At 43.4% G+C, this 20,876-nt stretch overlaps 1 protein-coding gene across 3 annotated transcripts in view; it reads right to left on the reverse strand.

The window, feature by feature from the left end:
* LOC134040969 (uncharacterized) overlaps positions 1 to 20,876 on the reverse strand; it is a 37,199-nt gene that overhangs the window by 11,858 nt on the left and 4,465 nt on the right. For all 3 annotated transcript variants that reach the window (XM_062487175.1, XM_062487173.1, XM_062487174.1), the window contains exons 15-51: positions 20,615 to 20,848; positions 20,434 to 20,486; positions 20,248 to 20,316; positions 20,132 to 20,156; positions 20,016 to 20,036; positions 18,241 to 18,303; positions 17,998 to 18,137; positions 17,744 to 17,863; positions 17,607 to 17,664; positions 17,232 to 17,270; positions 17,002 to 17,055; positions 16,691 to 16,836; positions 16,486 to 16,602; positions 15,738 to 15,783; positions 15,554 to 15,625; positions 14,754 to 15,317; positions 14,562 to 14,669; positions 11,182 to 11,315; positions 10,914 to 11,015; positions 10,637 to 10,691; positions 10,075 to 10,203; positions 9,132 to 9,271; positions 8,927 to 9,049; positions 8,781 to 8,832; positions 8,625 to 8,690; positions 8,340 to 8,476; positions 8,124 to 8,249; positions 5,650 to 6,445; positions 5,431 to 5,555; positions 4,196 to 4,306; positions 3,803 to 3,860; positions 3,502 to 3,699; positions 2,869 to 3,387; positions 2,705 to 2,782; positions 2,480 to 2,613; positions 1,970 to 2,098; positions 1,660 to 1,717 (exon numbers count right to left, since the gene is read on the reverse strand). In XM_062487175.1, coding sequence (XP_062343159.1) covers positions 1,660 to 1,717; positions 1,970 to 2,098; positions 2,480 to 2,613; positions 2,705 to 2,782; positions 2,869 to 3,387; positions 3,502 to 3,699; positions 3,803 to 3,860; positions 4,196 to 4,306; positions 5,431 to 5,555; positions 5,650 to 6,445; positions 8,124 to 8,249; positions 8,340 to 8,476; positions 8,625 to 8,690; positions 8,781 to 8,832; positions 8,927 to 9,049; positions 9,132 to 9,271; positions 10,075 to 10,203; positions 10,637 to 10,691; positions 10,914 to 11,015; positions 11,182 to 11,315; positions 14,562 to 14,669; positions 14,754 to 15,317; positions 15,554 to 15,625; positions 15,738 to 15,783; positions 16,486 to 16,602; positions 16,691 to 16,836; positions 17,002 to 17,055; positions 17,232 to 17,270; positions 17,607 to 17,664; positions 17,744 to 17,863; positions 17,998 to 18,137; positions 18,241 to 18,303; positions 20,016 to 20,036; positions 20,132 to 20,156; positions 20,248 to 20,316; positions 20,434 to 20,486; positions 20,615 to 20,848 — 5,199 coding nt within the window. The remainder of the gene's footprint in view (positions 1 to 1,659; positions 1,718 to 1,969; positions 2,099 to 2,479; positions 2,614 to 2,704; positions 2,783 to 2,868; positions 3,388 to 3,501; positions 3,700 to 3,802; positions 3,861 to 4,195; positions 4,307 to 5,430; positions 5,556 to 5,649; positions 6,446 to 8,123; positions 8,250 to 8,339; positions 8,477 to 8,624; positions 8,691 to 8,780; positions 8,833 to 8,926; positions 9,050 to 9,131; positions 9,272 to 10,074; positions 10,204 to 10,636; positions 10,692 to 10,913; positions 11,016 to 11,181; positions 11,316 to 14,561; positions 14,670 to 14,753; positions 15,318 to 15,553; positions 15,626 to 15,737; positions 15,784 to 16,485; positions 16,603 to 16,690; positions 16,837 to 17,001; positions 17,056 to 17,231; positions 17,271 to 17,606; positions 17,665 to 17,743; positions 17,864 to 17,997; positions 18,138 to 18,240; positions 18,304 to 20,015; positions 20,037 to 20,131; positions 20,157 to 20,247; positions 20,317 to 20,433; positions 20,487 to 20,614; positions 20,849 to 20,876) is intronic.

Below are 20,876 nucleotides of genomic sequence, written 5' to 3' on the forward strand. Positions count from 1 at the left end.
ATGAAGTTTGCTCTTCAGAAGGAAAAAAACTCAAAGATAGAGTCGGGGACGGAATATCTTTCAAAGTCAAGTTGGCTTGATGGCAACAGTAGTACATGTAAGATACTGTAGTGGGAAATTGATTATGGGACAGCGAGGCAAACCAGGGAGGGTTACACCAGGTCAGACGTTGGGGCCTAAAATGGCTGACTACTATCTGCGCAGTTAATAAACTATGCGCAGTTAATAAACTCCACTCTCAACTGGGTTTAACCAGAAACAAAGTGAAGTATGATGGGAGAAGAGGTTTGGCAAACTAAGTATGAGAAAGGAAATTGTATCCTTAGAAAAATAGGCCGTTGTTGCTCAACAGTGTATGGTAGACTCGTTCAACTGAAGAGGCCCTGTCAGAAAGGAAGGAGTGAGACAGGTTGCAGCGGGTGGGAGCAAATCATCTATGAACTTAGTCTTAAGGGACTACAGTCATGCATCCGAAGTGGTAGGTTCGGCCAGAACCGAGAGAGATGGAGGATGTAGGAACGGTTTAAGCATGTTGGGGTGAACTGGGGTTGAGATGAAGAGGGGACATGGGAAGTGAAGTAGAGGGGGCTTTTCCAGTAAGAGAGAAGTTGATCAACATTATAAGAGCCAGAGGATGCACATGCAGTTGTGGGGTGGTTAGGAACTGGTTAAAGCACCTTCTAGAAGGTTATGTCATTATATCAGGCAGGGAGGGGAATTGTGCCTCACATCTGTCTATATAATGAGATGTCCAAGGAAATGTGGTTGTCTTTTCCTGTATGTGTTTGTGAATGCACATCTGCCTTGCCGAAATAAACCATCGAGCTGCCTTGAGCTGTTGAAAGATATTTTGCCTTCGATTACTTTTTTCTACTACCTTCTATGGACGTCTGTTTTCTACAATAACAACAATACAAAAAGCAATCACATTTCTCCGGACATCCCATTATATAGACAGATATGAGGAACAATCCCCCAGCCCTGCCAGATACTATTCCACAACCTTCTAGAAGTTTTAGAAGGTTTTTTCCCCACAGTTTGACCAAGGCCAACCTGTCCTTAACAACCCCAATCATGCGGCTCGTAAAGCGTTGATGAACTCCTCTAAATGTTCTACTTTCTCCTCAAACCTCAGTTCACGCCAATCTCAATCTTAACACACGCCACCACTTAACCAGCCCTCCGTCTACCATTTCTCCCTCTCTGACTGGGTCAGCCTGGCCTGAACTTTTTAAGGTACGATTCCAGGAACAAGGGGGTATTCTTAGCTCTTATGTCCTCATTTCTGAACGATCCCAGCTGCTTCACCCCTGGAACCCCACTAGTTCACTGTTCAGAAGCCTTGTTGACTGTCTAGCAAGCTTTTGTTATATAATTCTTACCCATAACAACCTCACTATTTGAGATACACACACACACACGCTAATCTCATGACTGCCAAGCAGGGTTCCCCCCAGCCCTTAACGCGCATTCCGGTTCTCACAGTGTAGCTAATACAACTTAGGCCTCGATTCTCCTTCTTCGGCCTATGACCTCTTCTGAAAGCATTCAGACGCCTGTCACCCTGCCCAATAATCAAGAAACCACAACAATACCACCAAGCATCCTAACAAAACACAAGGGGAAATGATCCCATTGGGGCGGGTGGGCTTCACGTACCTTGATGGAACGGTGCAGACTTCACACGCTCATACCACACGTTGTCCAGTCGAATCACCTACTCATCACAACACAAACCATCGCAAAACACAACACAGAGTTAGTGCAGCTCAATGCGTCTGGATTTATTTCTCAATAGATCCATGGCTCCACATTCCAGAACCTGCTTGTGTTTGTGGTTAGTTTTGAAGACCAATAATCATCTTGCTTAATGGTCTTCTTGCTTATACACGACTCTGCCGTGTTCCAGAGCTGTGTTTTTGAACTTTGAAGATTGAGACCTAGATACAAATAAAATACACAATATTACCTGGGCATCTAGATCTAGACTGGCCTCCAGAGGGGTGAGTTGCCAGGCGATAAATCTGATGATGTCAGGCAAAAGAGGCAACTGACATGCCTTCTCCACCCAAGCCAGGAAATCCGGATGCTGCATCCTCTGTACGTACACACACACACACACACGCGCAGCAGCTTTTATTGGGAGGCCCAAATGGGAACGTACAAAAGGTACTTCCGTCCAGTGTTTCCCCTACCATTATATAACGGGGGTGCTCCGCCCCCCCAACGGCACCCCCCACAAAGTTAATTTTGTTCAATTTTAATTAAAAAAAATGTATATAGCACCAGATCCCAAAATAAGTCATTTAAGGTTACCTTACCTATAAAACAGGTATATAGCTTGCTCTTTTATTAAACAAACTAAATGGCCTTATGTTATTTATCTTATTTACACGACGGCATGTCATTTGTGTACCGTCCCCCCCGCCCAAAACCTGTAAACCTGTAAACACTGCCATGGTCACATGATCTCACTCACGATGTAGCAGTACTGGTGTCCCACGGTGACGATGTGTTCACAGATGTGTCTGCTGGAGAGCGTCACAGCACAGCTGACACACATGAAGAACGTGTCCTGTGATATGCCTCTACATTCCATCACAGAGTCCAGCCCTGAAAACACACATGCACAACTCCACTAAAACACTACTACAAAAAAAACTTTTAAAAAAAAAACTGACAAATGACAAATCCACACACTGACCTATAATTGGTTCTTTGTCGTGCAGGGCTTTCACTACCAGGTACTTAGACAGGTTGCTGGGACCAACAACTCTTTTACCTGTGAGTGACACACACATCAGCCAATCGCAAATCAGTACACCAGAGGGTGGACTCAGTCAGCCAATTCCAAATAAAGGCACTCACCTATGGCTGTGTTTGGGAGCAGGTGCACAGAAGGAACTCTGCGCAAGTGTGCTGTGCTGTCCTGGAGGTGTGCGTACAAAGAGGCAGGCGTCAGTGTGCGTGGCCGATCGTGGCCTTGTCCCAGAGGACGGGGAAGTTCGGTACATTCGGAGGAGGCACATTCAGGAAGCACCGGTTCCTCTGAACGCTCCCACCATTCTGGGCTTAGAGGGGTTTCCAACGGTTGCCATGGCGTTTGCGTGGCTGCGCTTGTGTCACCATGTCCCAGGCCAGCTGCTACAGAATCTGGACACGGCTGCAGCGTGGACAGGGTGGGAGTGATGCAGGAAGGGAGGAGGGCGGAGGCCAGTGGAAGGACAGAGGGCAGTGTATTTGATGTAGACAGGGAAACAGATGATGAAGTAGCAGGGGCAACTACTCTCACAGTGGGGGAGACAGGGAGGGGGGAGGTGAGGGGAGGACAAGGAAGAGGTTGAGGTTCCTGGTCTGTTACCAAAATCTTTGAGAAAGAGAGACAGACTGAAAGAGAGAGAGAGAGAGAGAGAGAGAGAGAGAGAGAGAAAGGGAAGTTAGCGGTGGGATACGAACAGGACGATCTTCACTGAAACCGTTGAGTACTACACCTCAGCTCACCTGGGATTTGAACCAGCAGCCTTCTGTTCTCATCCTCTCTCTCTGAGTCACACACACCAGCGGGAGAGGACACCGCAGGGATTGGTCCCTGATCACTGTGTGCTCTGTCTGGATTGGTCGAAAGAGCCGTCCGTCTCAGGTCCGGTGTTTTCATAGGCTGCTCACGGCTCCTGGTGATGGCTTTCAGTGTCCTCAGGGCTGAGAGAAACAACCCTATGATATCCTAACTATTTATAAACCGCTACCGAACTGTGGTGGAATTCTGGTTAACTCTGACGACAATATGGCCAGCCAGGCTTACCTTCCTGCTCCGGAGCAGACACCAGCCGTTTGAACTCATCACCATTGACCCGCACTTTCTAATTGGGAGAAAGAGAGAGGCACAAAGTGAGGACCACCAGGTTGTTGGACACTCATATCTGTTTGTAATGGATCAAAGAGCCAGAAGAATGTGGGTTGAGCAATTAAGAGAGAAAAACCGCCGTCCGTGACCTTCATGGTTTAAATCTTATCCAATCAAGGGACAGGGAGTTCCAAGTGGGAGCAGGAAAAGATAAATCTTCCTCCACGACCAACTCCTTATTACTGATAAGACGTGAGACCTTGAAAATTCTGCAGATTGTGCCCCAGTGAACACGGCCCACAATGCACTCTGTGTTAAAAGTGACTCTACTACTGTCTACTGTGTATTCACCTGCATAACCAGGCCTGCATCTCTGTCAGCCTTTGCCAAGTAAGAGGCCATCTTGTTCAGCTTCTTCTCCAACTTGGTTGGGTGTGCAGTCCAGCCAGGATACCGCCACCTCTAAACACACACACACACACAATTTAAGAACCCATAAAGTTACTCTGTTGCTTTACAATCCATCAATCTTCATATTACAGTGTAATAGAAGTATTATTAATAGATATGATTAAGAGGATAAAAGGTGCCACATTGCTGCTAACATGTATTACAACTTTACTATTGTCTCTGTGTAAATTTACTCGGCCCATCTGCCGTTAGGTTGCTGTTGAGTAAGATATGGCTTGACTGTTGGAAACCTATTGTGGGCCTATAGTGTTACCCCGAAATAAGGGGAGCCAAACATAACTTGTTTAGTGTTTTTCAACAGCCAAGAACATCAAGTGATTTTCAGAAATGTCTGGAGATACTTAGTTTGTGCACCTGCACTCAGTCCATTGGTATGTCTGAACCTATAAGAGAGCAAGTCACTGAGCTGTGCCCCAGACTCAGTGTAGGAGTTAGGGAGTCTCTCTGCTGGCAAACATAATATAACATATTAAATACATATTTTGATATTGTAACCTCTTTTATATCCTGGTTACACATGTGGGAATTCAATAGGTGGAGAAAAACATCCACATCAAGCCCTCCTGTTGAGAACACAACTAGAGCCCGACCGATAAAGGATTTTTAAGGCCGATACCGATACAAATATTTGGTGATTTAAAAATCTGATATTCCGATATAAAAAAATATTTTAACAGTAGTTATTTGTAGTTTACATTTAGTTACTTTTAGCAGAAGTTCTTATCCTGAGCGACTAAGTACAGGGACATTCCCCGAGGCAAGTAGGGTTAAGTGCCTTCCCAAAGACACAACGTCATTTGACATGGCCGGGAATCGAACCAGCAACCTTCTGATTAATAGCCCGATTCCCTAACTGCTCAGTCATCTGACTCCTGTTATTATTTCCTCACTAAAATAATATGTTAATGCAGTTTCTGATAAATAAAATGTATAAAAATACAAACTTAAGATATGAAACTTTAAGTCCTTTGAACAAAAACAAATTTATCGGCCATTATAAATGCCGATACCGATAGTTTGGAAATTGCCCAATATCGGCTGATAATATCGGCCAGCCGATATATCGGTCGGGCTCTAAACACAACCACTGATGGTAGCCAAGCACACACACATACCAGATAGGTGTATTGGTGACTGAAGTTAGTCATGTGACTGGTGCTGTCGTTCATCCTAACAGAGCACAGCTGACAGAAGAAGCACGTCTTCTTCCTGTACGAGACTGCAACCACGAAGTCAATTCCTGGAGAACACAACCACAAAAAAAGTATGTGAAAACGCAATCGCAGAAGAGACAGTGGCCATGGTTTCATGGTTTCAAAACAGGCCCTACTTACCAACAACATGTGAAGTCCTGCGTGGACTTTTCTCAGAATTCAACAGCTGTGTTGATTTCCTGGAGCCAGAGGAGTGCGTCTCAGGGGCTTTCCGGGGACGGCTGCGTTTGCCCCGAGTCTTTAACCGCGCCGACGTGGAGACAGCTACAGCGGCAGAGAACATGGGTTGGGTTTCAGGCTTTACATTATCCGGGGGGTCTGCAGCTGAATGATCAGAGGTGGCCGTGGTGACTGCAGGGTCTGGGTTAGCTGCAACCACCCGGTCTGGGTTAGCTGCAACCATCGGGTCTGGGTTAGCTGCAACCACCGGGTCTGGGTTAGCTGCAACCACCGGGTCTGGGTTAGCTGCAACCAGCGGGTCTGGGTTAGCTGCAACCAGCGGGTCTGGGTTAGCTGCAACCACCGGGTCTGGGTTAGCTGCAACCAGCGGGTCTGGGTTGGCTGCTGTGTCTGGCGAGTCTGTAGTTGAAGTATCTGCGATGTGCGACGACTCTGTGACGCTGCAGTGTGGCTGTGACGACTCTGCGGCGCTGCAGCGTGGCTGTGACGACTCTGCGGCGCTGCAGCGTGGCTGTGACGACTCTGCGGCGCTGCAGCGTGGCTGTGACGACTCTGCGGCGCTGCAGCGTGGCTGTGACGACTCTGCGACGCTGCAGCGTGGCTGTGACGACTCTGCGACGCTGCAGCGTGGCTGTGACGACTCTGCGGCGCTGCGGCGTGGCTGTGACGACTCTGTGGCGCTGCAGCGTGGCTGTGGCTCCAAGTCACCACAAGCCCCAGCCCGCCTCTCCATCACCTTGTTAAAAACGCAGAACAACAATTACACATAAGAATCTGATTTATTGGCCAAGTATGTTGACACTGTGGTGGGGTACACGGGTACAAATTGATTGGTCGTGTTCAATGATCGTGTTCAATGATCCCCTATTGATTCATCCTACATGTGTTAGGAGGCCTCTTTGGGACTATTGATGAAACAAAAGTTCTGTACGTCTTCAGTCACTTCTCAAGATGTAAAAACAGCACTGGAACTCAGCAGGGTTGATGCAAAGTGTTTTATTGGTTCTCAGGTAACAAAGATTGCCAATAGAACGTGAGCGTGATCCCGGGATCAGACTGAAGTTTTCTCCGGACAATTTAACTTATATAGTCTTCTCCCCATTGTATGTTAATATGGTACGATATTTGTTGGTTTCGTAGACATTAGGTAATCTTACAAAGCGGATCCCTTGTCTCAGGGGATTCAAAACAGGTACTTTCCTACATAGACACTTCTTCCAATTAGGCTCTTTCTGACCTTGAACAGCCAGCTGCATTAGGCTTCTGGGCGTAAGGCCACAAATATGTCTCATAAGTTACAGCTATGCGTCCTGGTCCTTTATGAAAGCATACACATGCTCCTCTCCCCCACTCATCCTTTAATTATTTAAACCTTATTTTTGGGCTTCATGTCTCCTACTATTGTTTAGGAATAACAATAATCAGCAAACAGCTTTGCATCTGGTTTCCTATAATATAACTTGTAATAATATGGTTTCCAATAATATAGCATATACCAAAGAGTGATTACAAATATCTTTAAGTCCATAATCATTAACCATCTTCATAATTACAACAGTATGATGTTTTTTCCACATCACTATGCATGAGTCAACCTTGGTTCTCTCTTTTGCTCTCACAGAGGGAAGGGAGCAAAAATACACCCCATAACATTTATTTGAAGAGTCAAAGTCTAGGTAGGGTGAGGTGAGCAAATCTAGCCCTAAAAATATCTTGTTTATCAGAGTGGAGAGGATGGGCGGATAAGCAAGCTTGCTATTGTTGAATGTTGTTGTTGAATGTGTTGAATTGATTGATCCATTTGATTAATCCCATAGTTCATAATTCTACATGTGTAAAACGGTCTCCTTTAAAACAAACAGTAAAAAGAGAGGTCTAGTTGTAGCATAACAAAACAAGTGAGACGATAAAGTAACACTAGAAAATATTCTTCCCCTGGAATAGATCAGTGAGCCCGTTCTCATGTTCTCTTGTAAAAGAGTGGAGGAAGGCACACACACACACACTCTTAAAGAACTCAGAGTTGCACTGAACAAGGGTCAGAGAAGGGCAGCGGGGGTCATTTTTAACTTGATTCTAAGAAACACAGGGAAGGGAGGGAACTGTTTTGGTAAACATGATCCCCACTGAAAGGATATTGCTCCTGCTTGCTTTGCCTCAATTGTACCTTGCTTCCAGCTTAAATAAAAACAGTCACATTTGATTCAAAAGAGCGCTTGCTTGTTTCCTTAAGACCTTCTGAAATTAGAAACGCCAAATGTGAAACTTCAATAAAAGACCTTTGTAAAAAGTATTTGCAGGTCTCTTGGTCTTTTAACTCAGCTTTTACACGACACACTAGACACTGACGACGAGCTGGCAGGGCATCCTGCGTGCGGGACATTGTGATGAGGTAGTTATTAATGACGCATCACCTTGACTGTTCCACAGCCCTCTCGTCGTTCCAGCTCCGCAGCTGTCTTTCTCAGTTCCCCATGGACAGACTTAGTCAACACCTGATCCTTTGGCCGATCAAGAGCTAGCTCCGGGTGCATCTGTTTCTATTTCAACAGGATAATACAAACATGATTAACTGTGGTGTGTGTGTGTGTGTGTGTGTGTGTGTGTGTGTGTGTGTGTGTAAAACTTACTAAGTAATTGTAGCGGTGATGAGGGGATACTATGTGCTCGGTGCAAGCTGAAATCGGCATCCTGGTAGAACAGCAGCTACACAGGAAATAAGCCCTTGTTGTGTTTGCCAAACGAAACTCAGTCAGCATACTCAACCCTGAGAGACACAGAAAGGAAAGCGCAGAGAGAAAAAGCGAGAAGAGAAAGTTAAGAGATACACACAGGTGTTTGGATGAGGGCAACAAAGACCCCTTTCCCTCCGATGAAAAGTATAACCTATGAATGAAGGGCGAGAGACAACCGACCTATGACAGGCTCTCTGTCGGGTCTTTCGATGAACTTCCACAAAGCCTCAGAGATCCTGGTGGTGTCTGGAAAGTGTAAAAAAAGGTTACACACGTATACAAACTGATGCCTAAATTTTTTTTGTCATCATGCACGTGTGAGTGCGTGCGTCCAACCTTCATTACTCGTGGTGATTCTAGAAGACTGCACTGCAGGTTGTGTCTTCACCTTCACAAGCAGACAGAAATTGAATGAGTTGGCATGTATTTCAGCATGTCATATTCTTTTTTGTTTTTTTGAAGAGGTGTTCATCATTATCTACCTGCAGTCTCCCCCACCCCTCCTTGTGCTCCAGCTCTGTGGCCAGTTTACACAGACTTCTAATTCGACTTGTGGGTTCCACGTTCTCCGGCCAATCGTGGATCAGCTGCGGATGCTCCCCTTTCTAAAACACGCAGAACGTGTCAACATGGAAACCTGTCCAATGTCCTTTAGAATACAACTTCAATATCAGCATCCACACTCACTATGTAGTTGTAGCGATGGTGGGCAGAGATGAGGTGGGAAATATACGAATCCGTGGTGAACTTCTTAGAACAGCTATCACAATAGAAGTGGTTCTGACTCGGTTGGTCTGGTGACCGAGTCTCTGTAACCGTTTTCAGACCTGAGAGACAAAAGAGTCAAAGTGTGAGAAAGTAGTGTTGTGGGAAAAAACATCACACTGTTGTAATTATGAAGATGGCTAATGATTATGGATTTATAGGATTGAAAATGAAACTCTTAATCACCTCTTTTTAGTATATGCTATATTACTGGAAATCATATGCAAAGCTGTTGACTGATTATTATTACCACTAAAACGTAGAAGATATTAAGCCCCAAGTGTGAAGATATGGATAATTAGGGTCTGAGTGCGGGAGAAGATTATGTGTGTATGCTTTTTCCATAGAAAACAGGAAGGCCCAGCTCTAACTAATGAGGCATATTTATGGCCCTATGCCCAGAAACCTGGTGTAGCTGGCTGGTCAGGGTCAGAGCAGGCCTAAAATTGGGAGAATTGTCAATGTAAAAAAAGTACCTGTAATTGGAATCCTCTAGGACAAGGGACCAACTGGGTGAGAATGCATAATGCATCTGTGACCATCAAGTATTGTACCAATGTCGGAACATCATAAAAAATAGGGAGAAAATATAATAATAGTAAAATGTCCGGAGAGAATATTTAGTCTGATCCCAGGATCTTGCTCACGTTCTATTGGGAATCTCTGTCACTCTGAATTCTAATAAAACACTTTGCATCAAACTCTGCTGAGTTCCAGTGCCTTTCTTAAACTTTGAGAATTGGTTGAAGACGTAGAACATTTTTCACTACAGTAGCACAAAGAACAGCGTTGTAGGTCAAACACAGGTTCCATGGGGAATATACAGCAGAAAGCATGCACACATCCACACCACAAATATGCTGACCAATGACAGGCTGTCTCCTATCACTGTTGTTGAGGTAGCTCCACAGGCCTACGGATGTCTGCGTGGGGTCCTCTTCCTCGCCCTTGTTCCGACTATACAGTGCCAGAGCCTCCTGTACACTTTCTATGACTGGAAAAACATCAACATTTACATTGTCATTTAGCAGACGCTCTTATCCTGAGCGACTTACAGTAAGTACAGGGACATTCCCCCGAGGCAAGTAGGGTGAAGTGCCTTGCCCAAGGACACAACATAATTTGGCATGGCCGGGAATCGAACTGGCAACCTTCAGATTACTAGTCCGATTCCCTAACCGCTCAGCCACCTGACTCCAACACAGTAGGCCTTTCACAGAGGTATGATGAAAGCAACATAGATGCAGAATTCCATTCAGTAAGGAAGCTTGGATGTAAGGCTGATGATTAGGAATGACCAGATTGACTGTCTATTCGATGGCTTGTTTAAAAGGTGTACAAGTAAAAACTCAAGGACAAAAAACACTGCAGTTCTTTAAATAAGGAGGACATAAATTGAGTGTGTAATGTAGACAGGTTAGACCTACCCTGCTTGTAGTCCATCCGGGTGTGGTCATCTAAGAAGTCCTCCAATTCCACTACCTGAAGACAATCATGTATTTCAATATAGGTGGAATGGTTTAGACAAGCCCAGCCCTTCCCGGCTGATACAGAAAAACAAGGGAGTCCATTTTTTGGGTAGCAACACACCACCCACCAGGTAAGAGATGCAGGAATGTTATGACACCATTGGATCAACTATTACAGTAACAACAGTATCTGGTAAAGAGTCAGATAATGGCAAATGTGGGGTCTATAGCCGACCTGAGCAACTCCACTTCCTATTTCGCTCTCCAGCTGTTGAGCAGCAAATCGGAGCCTTTGGACCACGTTCTCGTCTTCGACAACATATCTGTTTTGGGATTGCTGTTATAGGGAAGATAGACAGGAGCAAAAGTGACAAACTCAGACAAATGCAAGTTGCATACTTGACATTCACCAGATTTGTCTTTCTGTTACTAAAATTAAACACGCTGGAATATATATATATATATATATTAAACACACATACCCTTATTGGTGGTGTACTCACCAGGTAGGCTTGCCGGTGGTAGGCTGCGGTTAAATGGGTGATGATTTCTGGCAGACTGACTGTCTGCTGGCATGCCTCACACACATAGAAAGGGGCTTGGCCTTCAGCGTGGCACTCAATCACTTGGCTCAAACCTGGGATGAGAAGGGCTGTTAAGTGATGGTGGTACATTTTCACTCATCAGTAGGTTTTGGGTAAAGAGTAGAGTATCTTTCAAAATCAAGGCAGCTTGATGGTTTATTCAGCAAAGCAGCAGTGGTCACAGGAATACAACAACAAAAAACCTAGAGACTTCTAAGATCCAGCACATTTATAGTCAATGTGAGCAAATTCCCCCTCCCTCCTTGAAATTATTTCCCAATACTATCCACAATTTACCCCCAGCCAGTTCCACTATTTCATGACTCCTCCTCTTGTGTAAAAGTTTCCCCATCTATACAATGTCAGCTTGACCTGCTCTCACGATTCCCTTCGGCCTTTGCTGATATTGGTCCCCTGTGGATATGCTGGAAGAACAGGTCAACATTGGCCTCTGTTCTGAGCTTTTCTCCTTCTACAACTTTGGCAAAACTTTAAAAAGTTTTTAAAGTTAAAACTCAAACTAAATAAAATGCCATGTTACTTGCACTGGCTAGCTTTAAAATACTGAGGATAGCCTACCGAAGTTGAGTTAGCCAATGTCGTTAGCGATGCTAGCTAACGTTAGTTTGCTACTAGCCGTATATAACATTTCACTGGGTCTTGCAGCTGTTTGATTTACTGAAATTATGAAATGTTATGTTCTACTAGCCATTTGACTACTTTAGCAAGTCACAGTATTTCCAAGCCCTTATAGAGTAACTGAGACGACACAGTAAATAATTCCTCTTTCAAGTAATAAGCCCCCGTTCAAGTGTTGAGCATTAAATTAGCTGCACGGTCTGTAGAAATCTTTGGGACGAAGCTGCAATACAGTACAGAAAGTGTTTCATTCTGCAGAAATTGAGTAAATGTTTTATGTAATGTGAAGGAATGATATCTATACTGCTAATACAATGCTACTAACGTGACAACAATCAATACCTCAAGTATATAAAATGTGTAATTCTTAATACTAAACATATATCCAAATGTGATCAATTGCTTTAATTAAGAACAGATGAACTTATGCAACAGGATGCTTCTAAAGTCTGTGAAAAGTGACCCATGTTATGTTGAATGTAACTTGGTGTGAGGAGGAATGCAGAAGGTCAACACGCTGACTAGGGAGGCTAAAGCCCAATTTATACTTAGGTCGCAGACACTTTTGAAAAGGTCGCCGACAGAAATGACGTCTCGGTCGACACTTTTAACCGTCGCTTAGAAGTGTCGCCTACCAGGAGAAATTTCTACTGGCGCGGATGTCGTCACATAGTGAAAAATTAAAATTGTCAGTTTCTCCGATTGATCACCTAGGCTACAAAGCGTTAACAATGTAACCATAGCTATGAATGTAACGGTAAAATGATTCTGTTTACGTCACGCGAACCTTGAGCACAGGCGACTGTTTTCCGAAGTATAAATGCAGCAGCCTGAGCGACACTTTTTTTTCGTCGGCGACCATTTCAAAAGTATAAATTAAGCTTAAAGGTGGTGGGTGGTGCCCAGGGACTGGTGTGAGCACAATGGGGCCTCTCTGCTCATGAAAGTAAGTGTCAACATCAGGAGATAAGGAGATGCATTGGGCCGTGGAGGAAGTAACTCTTTGCTCATGGATGTTATCAGACCATCTGGTCTGTCACACCTTTGGATATACAGCCCACCCTCGGATGCCCTTTTCATTTCGTGAGGTCAAGAGGTCATGCAGCGAGGCCCAACTGAGAGCGAATATAGACATGGGGAACGCACACAGGCCAGACTCTTAGGAGACAGTAAGGGAGCAAAACATGCACAAATAGGGACTTACATGAGTAACGACTTGTTCACCTGTTTGTACGTTCTACTGTATCAGTGTACTGACCTCTGAGACCCTTTAAGGAAACTATTCTGTGCATTCTATTTTTGAACATGTCCAGCTACTGTATTTAAGCACGTCGTGAGAGCATTTTGTCATGAACTGATGGTGTGATCTGAGCAGCTCGTGCTAAATAAACCAAGTCAACTCCTTTCCATTGTCGTGCCTCCTTCCGGCCTCCTTTCTGGCAGAGAATCTATCCTAACAGATGGTCCTCCCCCCCCCTTGGAGACCCTGCCCCACCTTCCCCTTACATCATCAGACCTTTGGGTCTTGTCTGTCCCTCTTCACATCATCAGGCCCTTGGACTGCCCACCCTGAGCTACCACGAACGCCCTGGACACCTCAGGGTTTCCCGCAGCACTTTTCAGTTAAGGCGGCCACCTAAGCAACACACGCCTGCCGCCTTAACTACGTTGTACCAAAAAATTCGTAATAATAATAATAGCGATATCCGCCGTTGTCCTGTTTTCTCCCTTCAATTCCAAACCGTGACTAACGCCAGTCTCTCTTCTCTGCAGCAAACCCCACCCTACCACCTTAACTAACACATTTTCTGCGGGAAACCCTGCGCCTAATAGCATGACCACATCCCCTCCCCATTGTCTTCTGACCAATCACCTGACAAACACCTCCCTCTCATAAGGGGTACAAGACCTGTGTCCCCGGGACAGGTAGACAGAATTTGGAACTCTCTTTGACTTCTGTCAAGACTACTTTCTCACAAAGGCCTTTGTTTGATCTATTCTGTGACTCTTCGCTCTGTGAACGTTACACTGGTATCATCGACTGGTTTTACTGATCTAGACTGAGACACCTTGGTGTGCTGTATTCATTGTTTGATTGCATCATTTCTTATCAATAAACTACAAAGAACTTGGTCTGGCATTTAACCTTGTATTCTTCTCCACCTAGATTAGACACACTTTACAGTAACAAATAACATTTTTAATAACACTTCAATTGTTACCTATATTATTTGTATAATATTACAGCTCATCTTCGTTGGTCAAAAGCACAATCTTTACCCGGACAAGTGACTTTGGACAAGTGAAACGTAAATGTACGATTTTTGCCACAACAGTAACTAGCTAACTCGCAATGTTGGGGAGGGGGGGTTCCAACATTTGTGAAAGGACAGCTCCCTTGTATTATAAATGCTGCCTCTTGTATTGTGATGTTTAAACTACATGGTTTGAGATTGACGGCTGCAAATTCCCTCATGTTGAAGGTGACATGCTCGACTTCAACATCATAGCAATCATCATTTCAGAGCTAATGTGCTGGGAGTCAGTCAGGGTCAGCTGACGACCCCCAGCTATGAAACCCTATTCACAGTTCCGAACTATCAATGCAACCTCTTCAGAAGGCTAATAAAACTTGATATATTGCATCCAGCCGTACTGACCAATCACAGGTTCTCGTTGGGGAGTCTTCAGGTAATTCCAAAGCTGATGGGTTGGAGAGACAGATGGGGGAGTGACTGAAGGAGGGTCAGCTCCAACTACGCCACATGCTTTAGAACGAGAAAACAAGAGCACAAACGCACATTAAAACAAATGATGGCATGCAGACAAAACCCACACTCAGGAATACCCACCTCTCCCAGTCGTTTCAGAAGGAGCCATCATCTTTTTCTTTTTACCACTTCCTCCCCCGGTCTCACTCTCTGTCTTGCTCTCACAAAGCTTGCCCGTTTCTTCTTCATCATCATCAAGTATTACAACACATTCCACGAGGGGCCTTTTCTTTGCATTGTTCACATTTTTGTTCTCTGGCTGCCTCTCCGTTTCCTTGCGGGTCGTATTTTTCTTGGCGGCACTGGAGCTCTTCGCTGTCGTTTCCACAGTGTCTTCCTCGGGCTCTCTCTCCCTCGACTGGTCTCTGTCGTTCCTCGTTCCCTTATAGGGCCCCTCCACAGCTTCAGCATCAGACTCCTTTCCAGTGTCCTTCACAGTGTGACTCTCTGTCCCTCTTTCGGTATCTCTGCAGTCCATGCCATTCTGGTCGGGCGTCTCATTGGCAGGGTCTTTTTGAGTCGTTTGCACAGCCCCCTGGGTGGTTGTGTCAGTTTCTTTGATGGTCTCTTGTATGGCACCTGTCGTCTTGTCTTTTTCTTCTGCAGGGGGGATTGGTGAGTCACGCAAAACCAGATCTGAAGGAACTGAGACAAACATTTGTAAAACATCTTTCAAAATTGTCATATATATATATATATATACACACACACACACACATTACATACACACACACACACACACACACACAGCTATTCCTAGCAAATGAAAAAATCCATGAAAGATTATCTCCCTCAAAACAGCATTCAGTTGGCTTTGTCAACTGTTTTTTACAAATTCCCCCAATCCCCCCCCCCCCCCCCAAGAAAAAACGTCATCTTACCCAGCTTGCTACCCTCTTGCAACCCAGGTTTCAGTTTTCTCCCATTCGACATTCGATTCAGGATTTCCAAGGCTGCAACATAGTCCAAAGAGTTCACAAAATTGACCCTGACAACTTACAATCATTTGTGTTTCATACCATGCACACAAGACAAGTGCAGACACACACACACACACAAACTGACCCTTTTTATACTCGGCTGAGTTGTGCACTGTATATTTCATAAGATTCTGGAGAAAGAAAACACTGTTAAGAAATATGGTCAGGGCAGGTGGAAATACAGGCTACACCTAATAGTTAACATTCTTCCCATGAAAGCGGTGGACTATTAATAACAGTTCTGCAGTGCTTGATACGGAACAATAATTGGGGTGTAAGGCAATTTATATGTTACATTGTACAGTATCTGATATGCAGATTTTCTATGTACATGAAGCTTGAGTCTCCGTGAGGTCAAGAGGTCAAACTGAGAGGCCCAACTTAGAGTGTATAGACATGGGGAACGCACACGGCCCAGACTCTTAGGAGACAGTAAGGGAGCAAAACATGCACAAATAGGGACTTACATGAGTAACGACTTGTTCACCTGTCTTGTACGTTCTACTGTATCAGTGTACTGACCTCTGAGACCCTTTAAGGAAACTATTCTGTGCATTCTATGTTTGAACATGTCCATCTAATGTACGTCGTGAGAGACAGAGTCTTCACTCATGCCAAGTCAACTCTTTACATTGTCGTGCCTTCTTCCGGCCTGCCTTCAGACAGAAAATTTGTCTAACAGTATCATTTAGAAATGTTGTCCATTTTATATTTAAGTGTTTTATATTTATGTTTATCGTATGCACCTTCCTGCCACAGTAAATTCCTTGTTTGTGCAAATGTACTTGTCGAATAAAGCTGATTCTGATGCACTGCAAGTCTATAAGTGTTACCTGTACACCTCCAGTGGGATGAATTTTGTGAGCCTGTTTTGCGAGGTCAAGCAGAACATCATGCCTCTTCTTTGTACCAGACTCCATATCCTTTAGTGTGCCTGGGTGAGCACACTCCTACACATGAACACACATCAGTAAGACACTCCCCTGACAACCCCCTGGTGAAGGAATGTTTCTACGTTATCAACATTTGTATGCTTACAAGAAAAGCAGTAACGTGGTCATAGCTGAAAACATGGCTGCAACCATCAAGAACACACTTCCTCTCGCAGAGGAGGCACAGGTATCCGGGTGCCGAATGCGCCAACCATGTTCCGTTTAAATGATACTGAACCAAAAACTGTCGACCTGAGGCAAGGAAATAAGAGAGGAAGGTGAAAGAAGGTGAAAAAGTTTAATTTAAATGGATTTAATTTTGGAACAAGCATAGATCCAACATCAACTTTAATTAAACCTCTTCAGAAACTATTGTGTCAACCTTTTTAAGTATATATTTTTCCTTTTTCAACTTACCCAGCAGGGGATACTTGCTTTTCCATAGATGGTGCCCCCGGAACAGTGGGTCACCTACAGGAGACAAGCACATGCCAACATACACACAAATGTAAACACTCACAGTGCTTTTACATGACATTAACATTTAATTCATTAAACAGGTGCCTTTATCCAAAGTGACATACAAATACTGCATTTTCTTTTGAAGGGTACCAGAGAGAGAGGGTACAAAAAAAATGTGTGCCAACCTTGAAGGTATTTCGCAAACTTCCTGAGGTCGTCCTTGACTGGAGAGCAGTCACGTAGAGAGGAAACGAGACAACAGTGAGAACAAAATACAGGAGTAGAAGCAACAGATTGTAACCTTATGCAGGGTTTCCCGCAGAACATTTGTTAGTTAAGGTGATAGGGTGGGGTACACTAATGCGAGAGACTGGCGTTGGTCAACAGGACAATGGCGGACATCGCAAAAAAAAAATATATATATATATATATATATATATTTATTTATTTAATTATTTTTGGAAAAAGTAGTTAAGGCGGCAGGTGTGTGTTTCTTAGGCGGCCACCTTAACTGAAAAGTGCTTCGGGAAACACTTATGCCAGGTTGTGATCAGTCCTACCATTAGAAAAGGAGCACGTTTGTATGATGGAAAAAAGGCTGGCTGGAAGGTCGAAGATCTGTGAGGTAGAGAGAAACAGTGTTAAAAGATCCAAGGGATACAAAATAGCACCTCCCATATTTTTGTTAGTTTATTACCTTGATCATCATCAGTTTCTGTGCACGTGCTTGTTCCTCCATATAGGCTAGCGGTTTCAGGGAGGATGCAGGCATAGTTTCATCCCAGCCAAATGGCAGTCGGTCTGGGCACTGTAATTTCTGTCACACACACACGACTAATTATCACACAGAACCCTGCAATAGTATGACAACCATCTCAACATGCTACAACAGCAAAAGTCTGAATGGAAGCAGAGCAGTCCCTTAAAAATGGTCTTGTCAGTTGGGCTCACCAGTGCCTGTAACAGGTGATTTTGGCAGCCCAGGTGATGGTAAATTTGGGAGTCAGGTACAATCTCGCAGCAAACATTGCATATGATCATGGGTGTACGCGGTTCCTCAGTGCTCACGCACAACACCATCCAATCAATACCTGGTAAATTAAGATCCCAAGAACTGTCAGAGTGATATTCCAGAACAATCAGACAAGAAAGATCAGAATGGTTGCTATTGTAAATATGTTGGTTAACACTTACCAATGGATGGTATATGCTTACAGTTTTTGAGGCACTCATACATGTTTAAGTGTGGCAGAGACACTACCAATGAGAAGAAGAAAGGCGTATTAGATGTGCCCAAAGGTTGATGTAAAAAGCTTTTATTTACAGCAGCTGAGGAAATTGTACGTTGTGTGCTCCAACGTACTTGGAGCACACATGTATATTAGGGAATATTGTTCCATGCACCACTTGCATAGCTCAAATATTTTTGCGGCCCCCCAACCACACATTAGTTAACTTAATTTGCGTTTATCACCACGTTTAACAACACCACGCGAGCCAAACAGTTTGCTTCAAATACATCACAGCAAAATGTTTTTGAGCGATCAAAGAGGAGTGTCCATCAGTGCCACAGTAGGCACACATTGTAAAGAGATGTAACCTGCGTAACTACAAACATTCCTATAGTTTCATATTACATAACGTTAAATGGCAAACTGCTATATTGGCTATTCACACGACAGTGATAATTTTTTCTGTGCTAGGTATAGAACTTCTGGTGAAGTTATAAAACGTGACTTTTAATAACCAGAACAGGTTACGTTAACTAGCCACTATCAATAGCAACTTAGCTATTGCTCTCTTGACCCTATACTCCGATTGTGCGGCTTAACTCTTTTTCATTGACCGATAACAGGTCGCCCTCACAGACAATCCATTTCCTGATAGGGAACAAATATGACAGACCAATAATTTGTGTAAATATTAACGACTAGCAAGCAAGCTGACATCAAATAATTGAGTACATTATAATGTAGCTGAAAATTGCTGCTCAAATACATTCGACGATAGCTAGCTAGTGATAGCTAGCCTAGCTACTTTTATTGAGTGAGTTAGATAGCTCTAAACCTTACCTTTGTAATTGTTGATGTAGCTGAAAACGTATAATTTGAACCCCTTTCCCCTGTCACTTGAAGGGCAGCAACATAGAATCCCATGTACATCTTTAATTGTCATTTTGGGAGGATAACCTGCACTCCTTGAAAAAAACCTGCTTTTTGTAAGCGAGAACTAATGTAACTGCTCGCTACCGGAAGTTGTTGACCTGGCTTGTGCAATATGCAGAGCGGGGGGCTACCACCAACATTCCAAGCGTAACTATAACACAAATAATTGGTCTGTCATATTTGTTCCCTATGGATAATGTAAATGTCTTAAAATTGAAATTTCGACACCACAGAATTTGTTTGTTTTGAATTCATCTCTAAATTGAAATATGAATTTATTTCAAAGTAAAAATAATAATAATCAGATAATTCAAGGTTCAGAAACTCAGGTTGCTCAAATTCAAACAGATCCCAAAAATAATTCAGATTGCAACAGCCAACATTGGAATTTGAGCAGCCTGAATTTTGTTCTTTTTGAATTTCTGAAACTAGAATATCATTATTTTTTTTATTTTTTTTTGTATCTAAAGGCGAAATATCATTAAAAAAATAAAGAGTACGAATTTGTATAAACATTTACCAACAGTGTATATATATAATTTTTGTATTATCATTTTTTTTCTTCCATTGGTTTGGTGGCCAACTTGCATTACCCTAAAAGACCACTAGTGGCTGTTCACAGGGCCATGATACTTGTATGCTGACTCCATCAAAACAGAGCTTTCATATGCAATGTAGTGTTATTACACATATTTGATACATGTTTTGTCACTTATAAAGAACAAAATTGCAACATCAATATTTTCATATATAAAGGTGTTCATGACTTGTGACTGCACATAAATGACTTAAAGTGAAACCTACCTTTAGTATTACAGGTATTCTCTATTGCCCAGATCATAAATGAAACAAAGAATAGCATTAGATTACTTTTAGTGTCACTTATGTTAATAATATCACTGAGAATCAGTAAGTACTACCTGGTCCAAAAATGTCTTTCAGCACCTAGTGACAAAACACACAATCAGTCCATAAAATAAAAACTATTAATGTTTAGCATTGTAAATGACGATTACCAAAGAAAATTATAGCACACCTGCACATGCTCCATACTCCACACATGCACCTTGTATTGCCTCAATGACAGGAATGACATTTTGCAGTCCTGCAAGAAAACCCAAATATTAATTTCTTCACTGAAAGAGCACTGCCACGGAACATTACAAGTGCATGGTCCAGATCAGAACCATGGACTATATTTTCAGCAAAAATGTATTCTCACCACACAGTTCAGCCTGGTCTTTCGATCGCAAATCTCTACAGCTGGATCAAGAACTAAAAAGGGTCAACGACATAAGGAAAAAGCACAGCACAGAACACAAACCTAAATCAATAGCAAAGTACCAAATGTGTACGAATAAACAAAGTTACACAATAGCATTTTTTAACAGTGCACTACACACCTTGAGGTTCGGTGTCTGTGATTTGAAGCTCAGTTGTGGAGGTCTGAGGCGATTTTACATCACAGGCCTTTATAGCTGTAGCCTTATCATTTGCCTCAGCGTTTGCGGTAGCATTAGCCTTGGCATTGCCCGTAGCATTAGCATTGACCTTAGCTTTTCCACTTGGTGTAGAAAGGTCATTGACAGCAGAAACAACCTCAGCTTGAGTGGCGACACCCTCCAGGGTCTTTTCAGCTGCAGGAGAACATTCACATTGATAATT

This window comes from Osmerus eperlanus, chromosome 20, assembly GCF_963692335.1.
Source record: "Osmerus eperlanus chromosome 20, fOsmEpe2.1, whole genome shotgun sequence".
NCBI classification, from domain to species: domain Eukaryota; kingdom Metazoa; phylum Chordata; class Actinopteri; order Osmeriformes; family Osmeridae; genus Osmerus; species Osmerus eperlanus.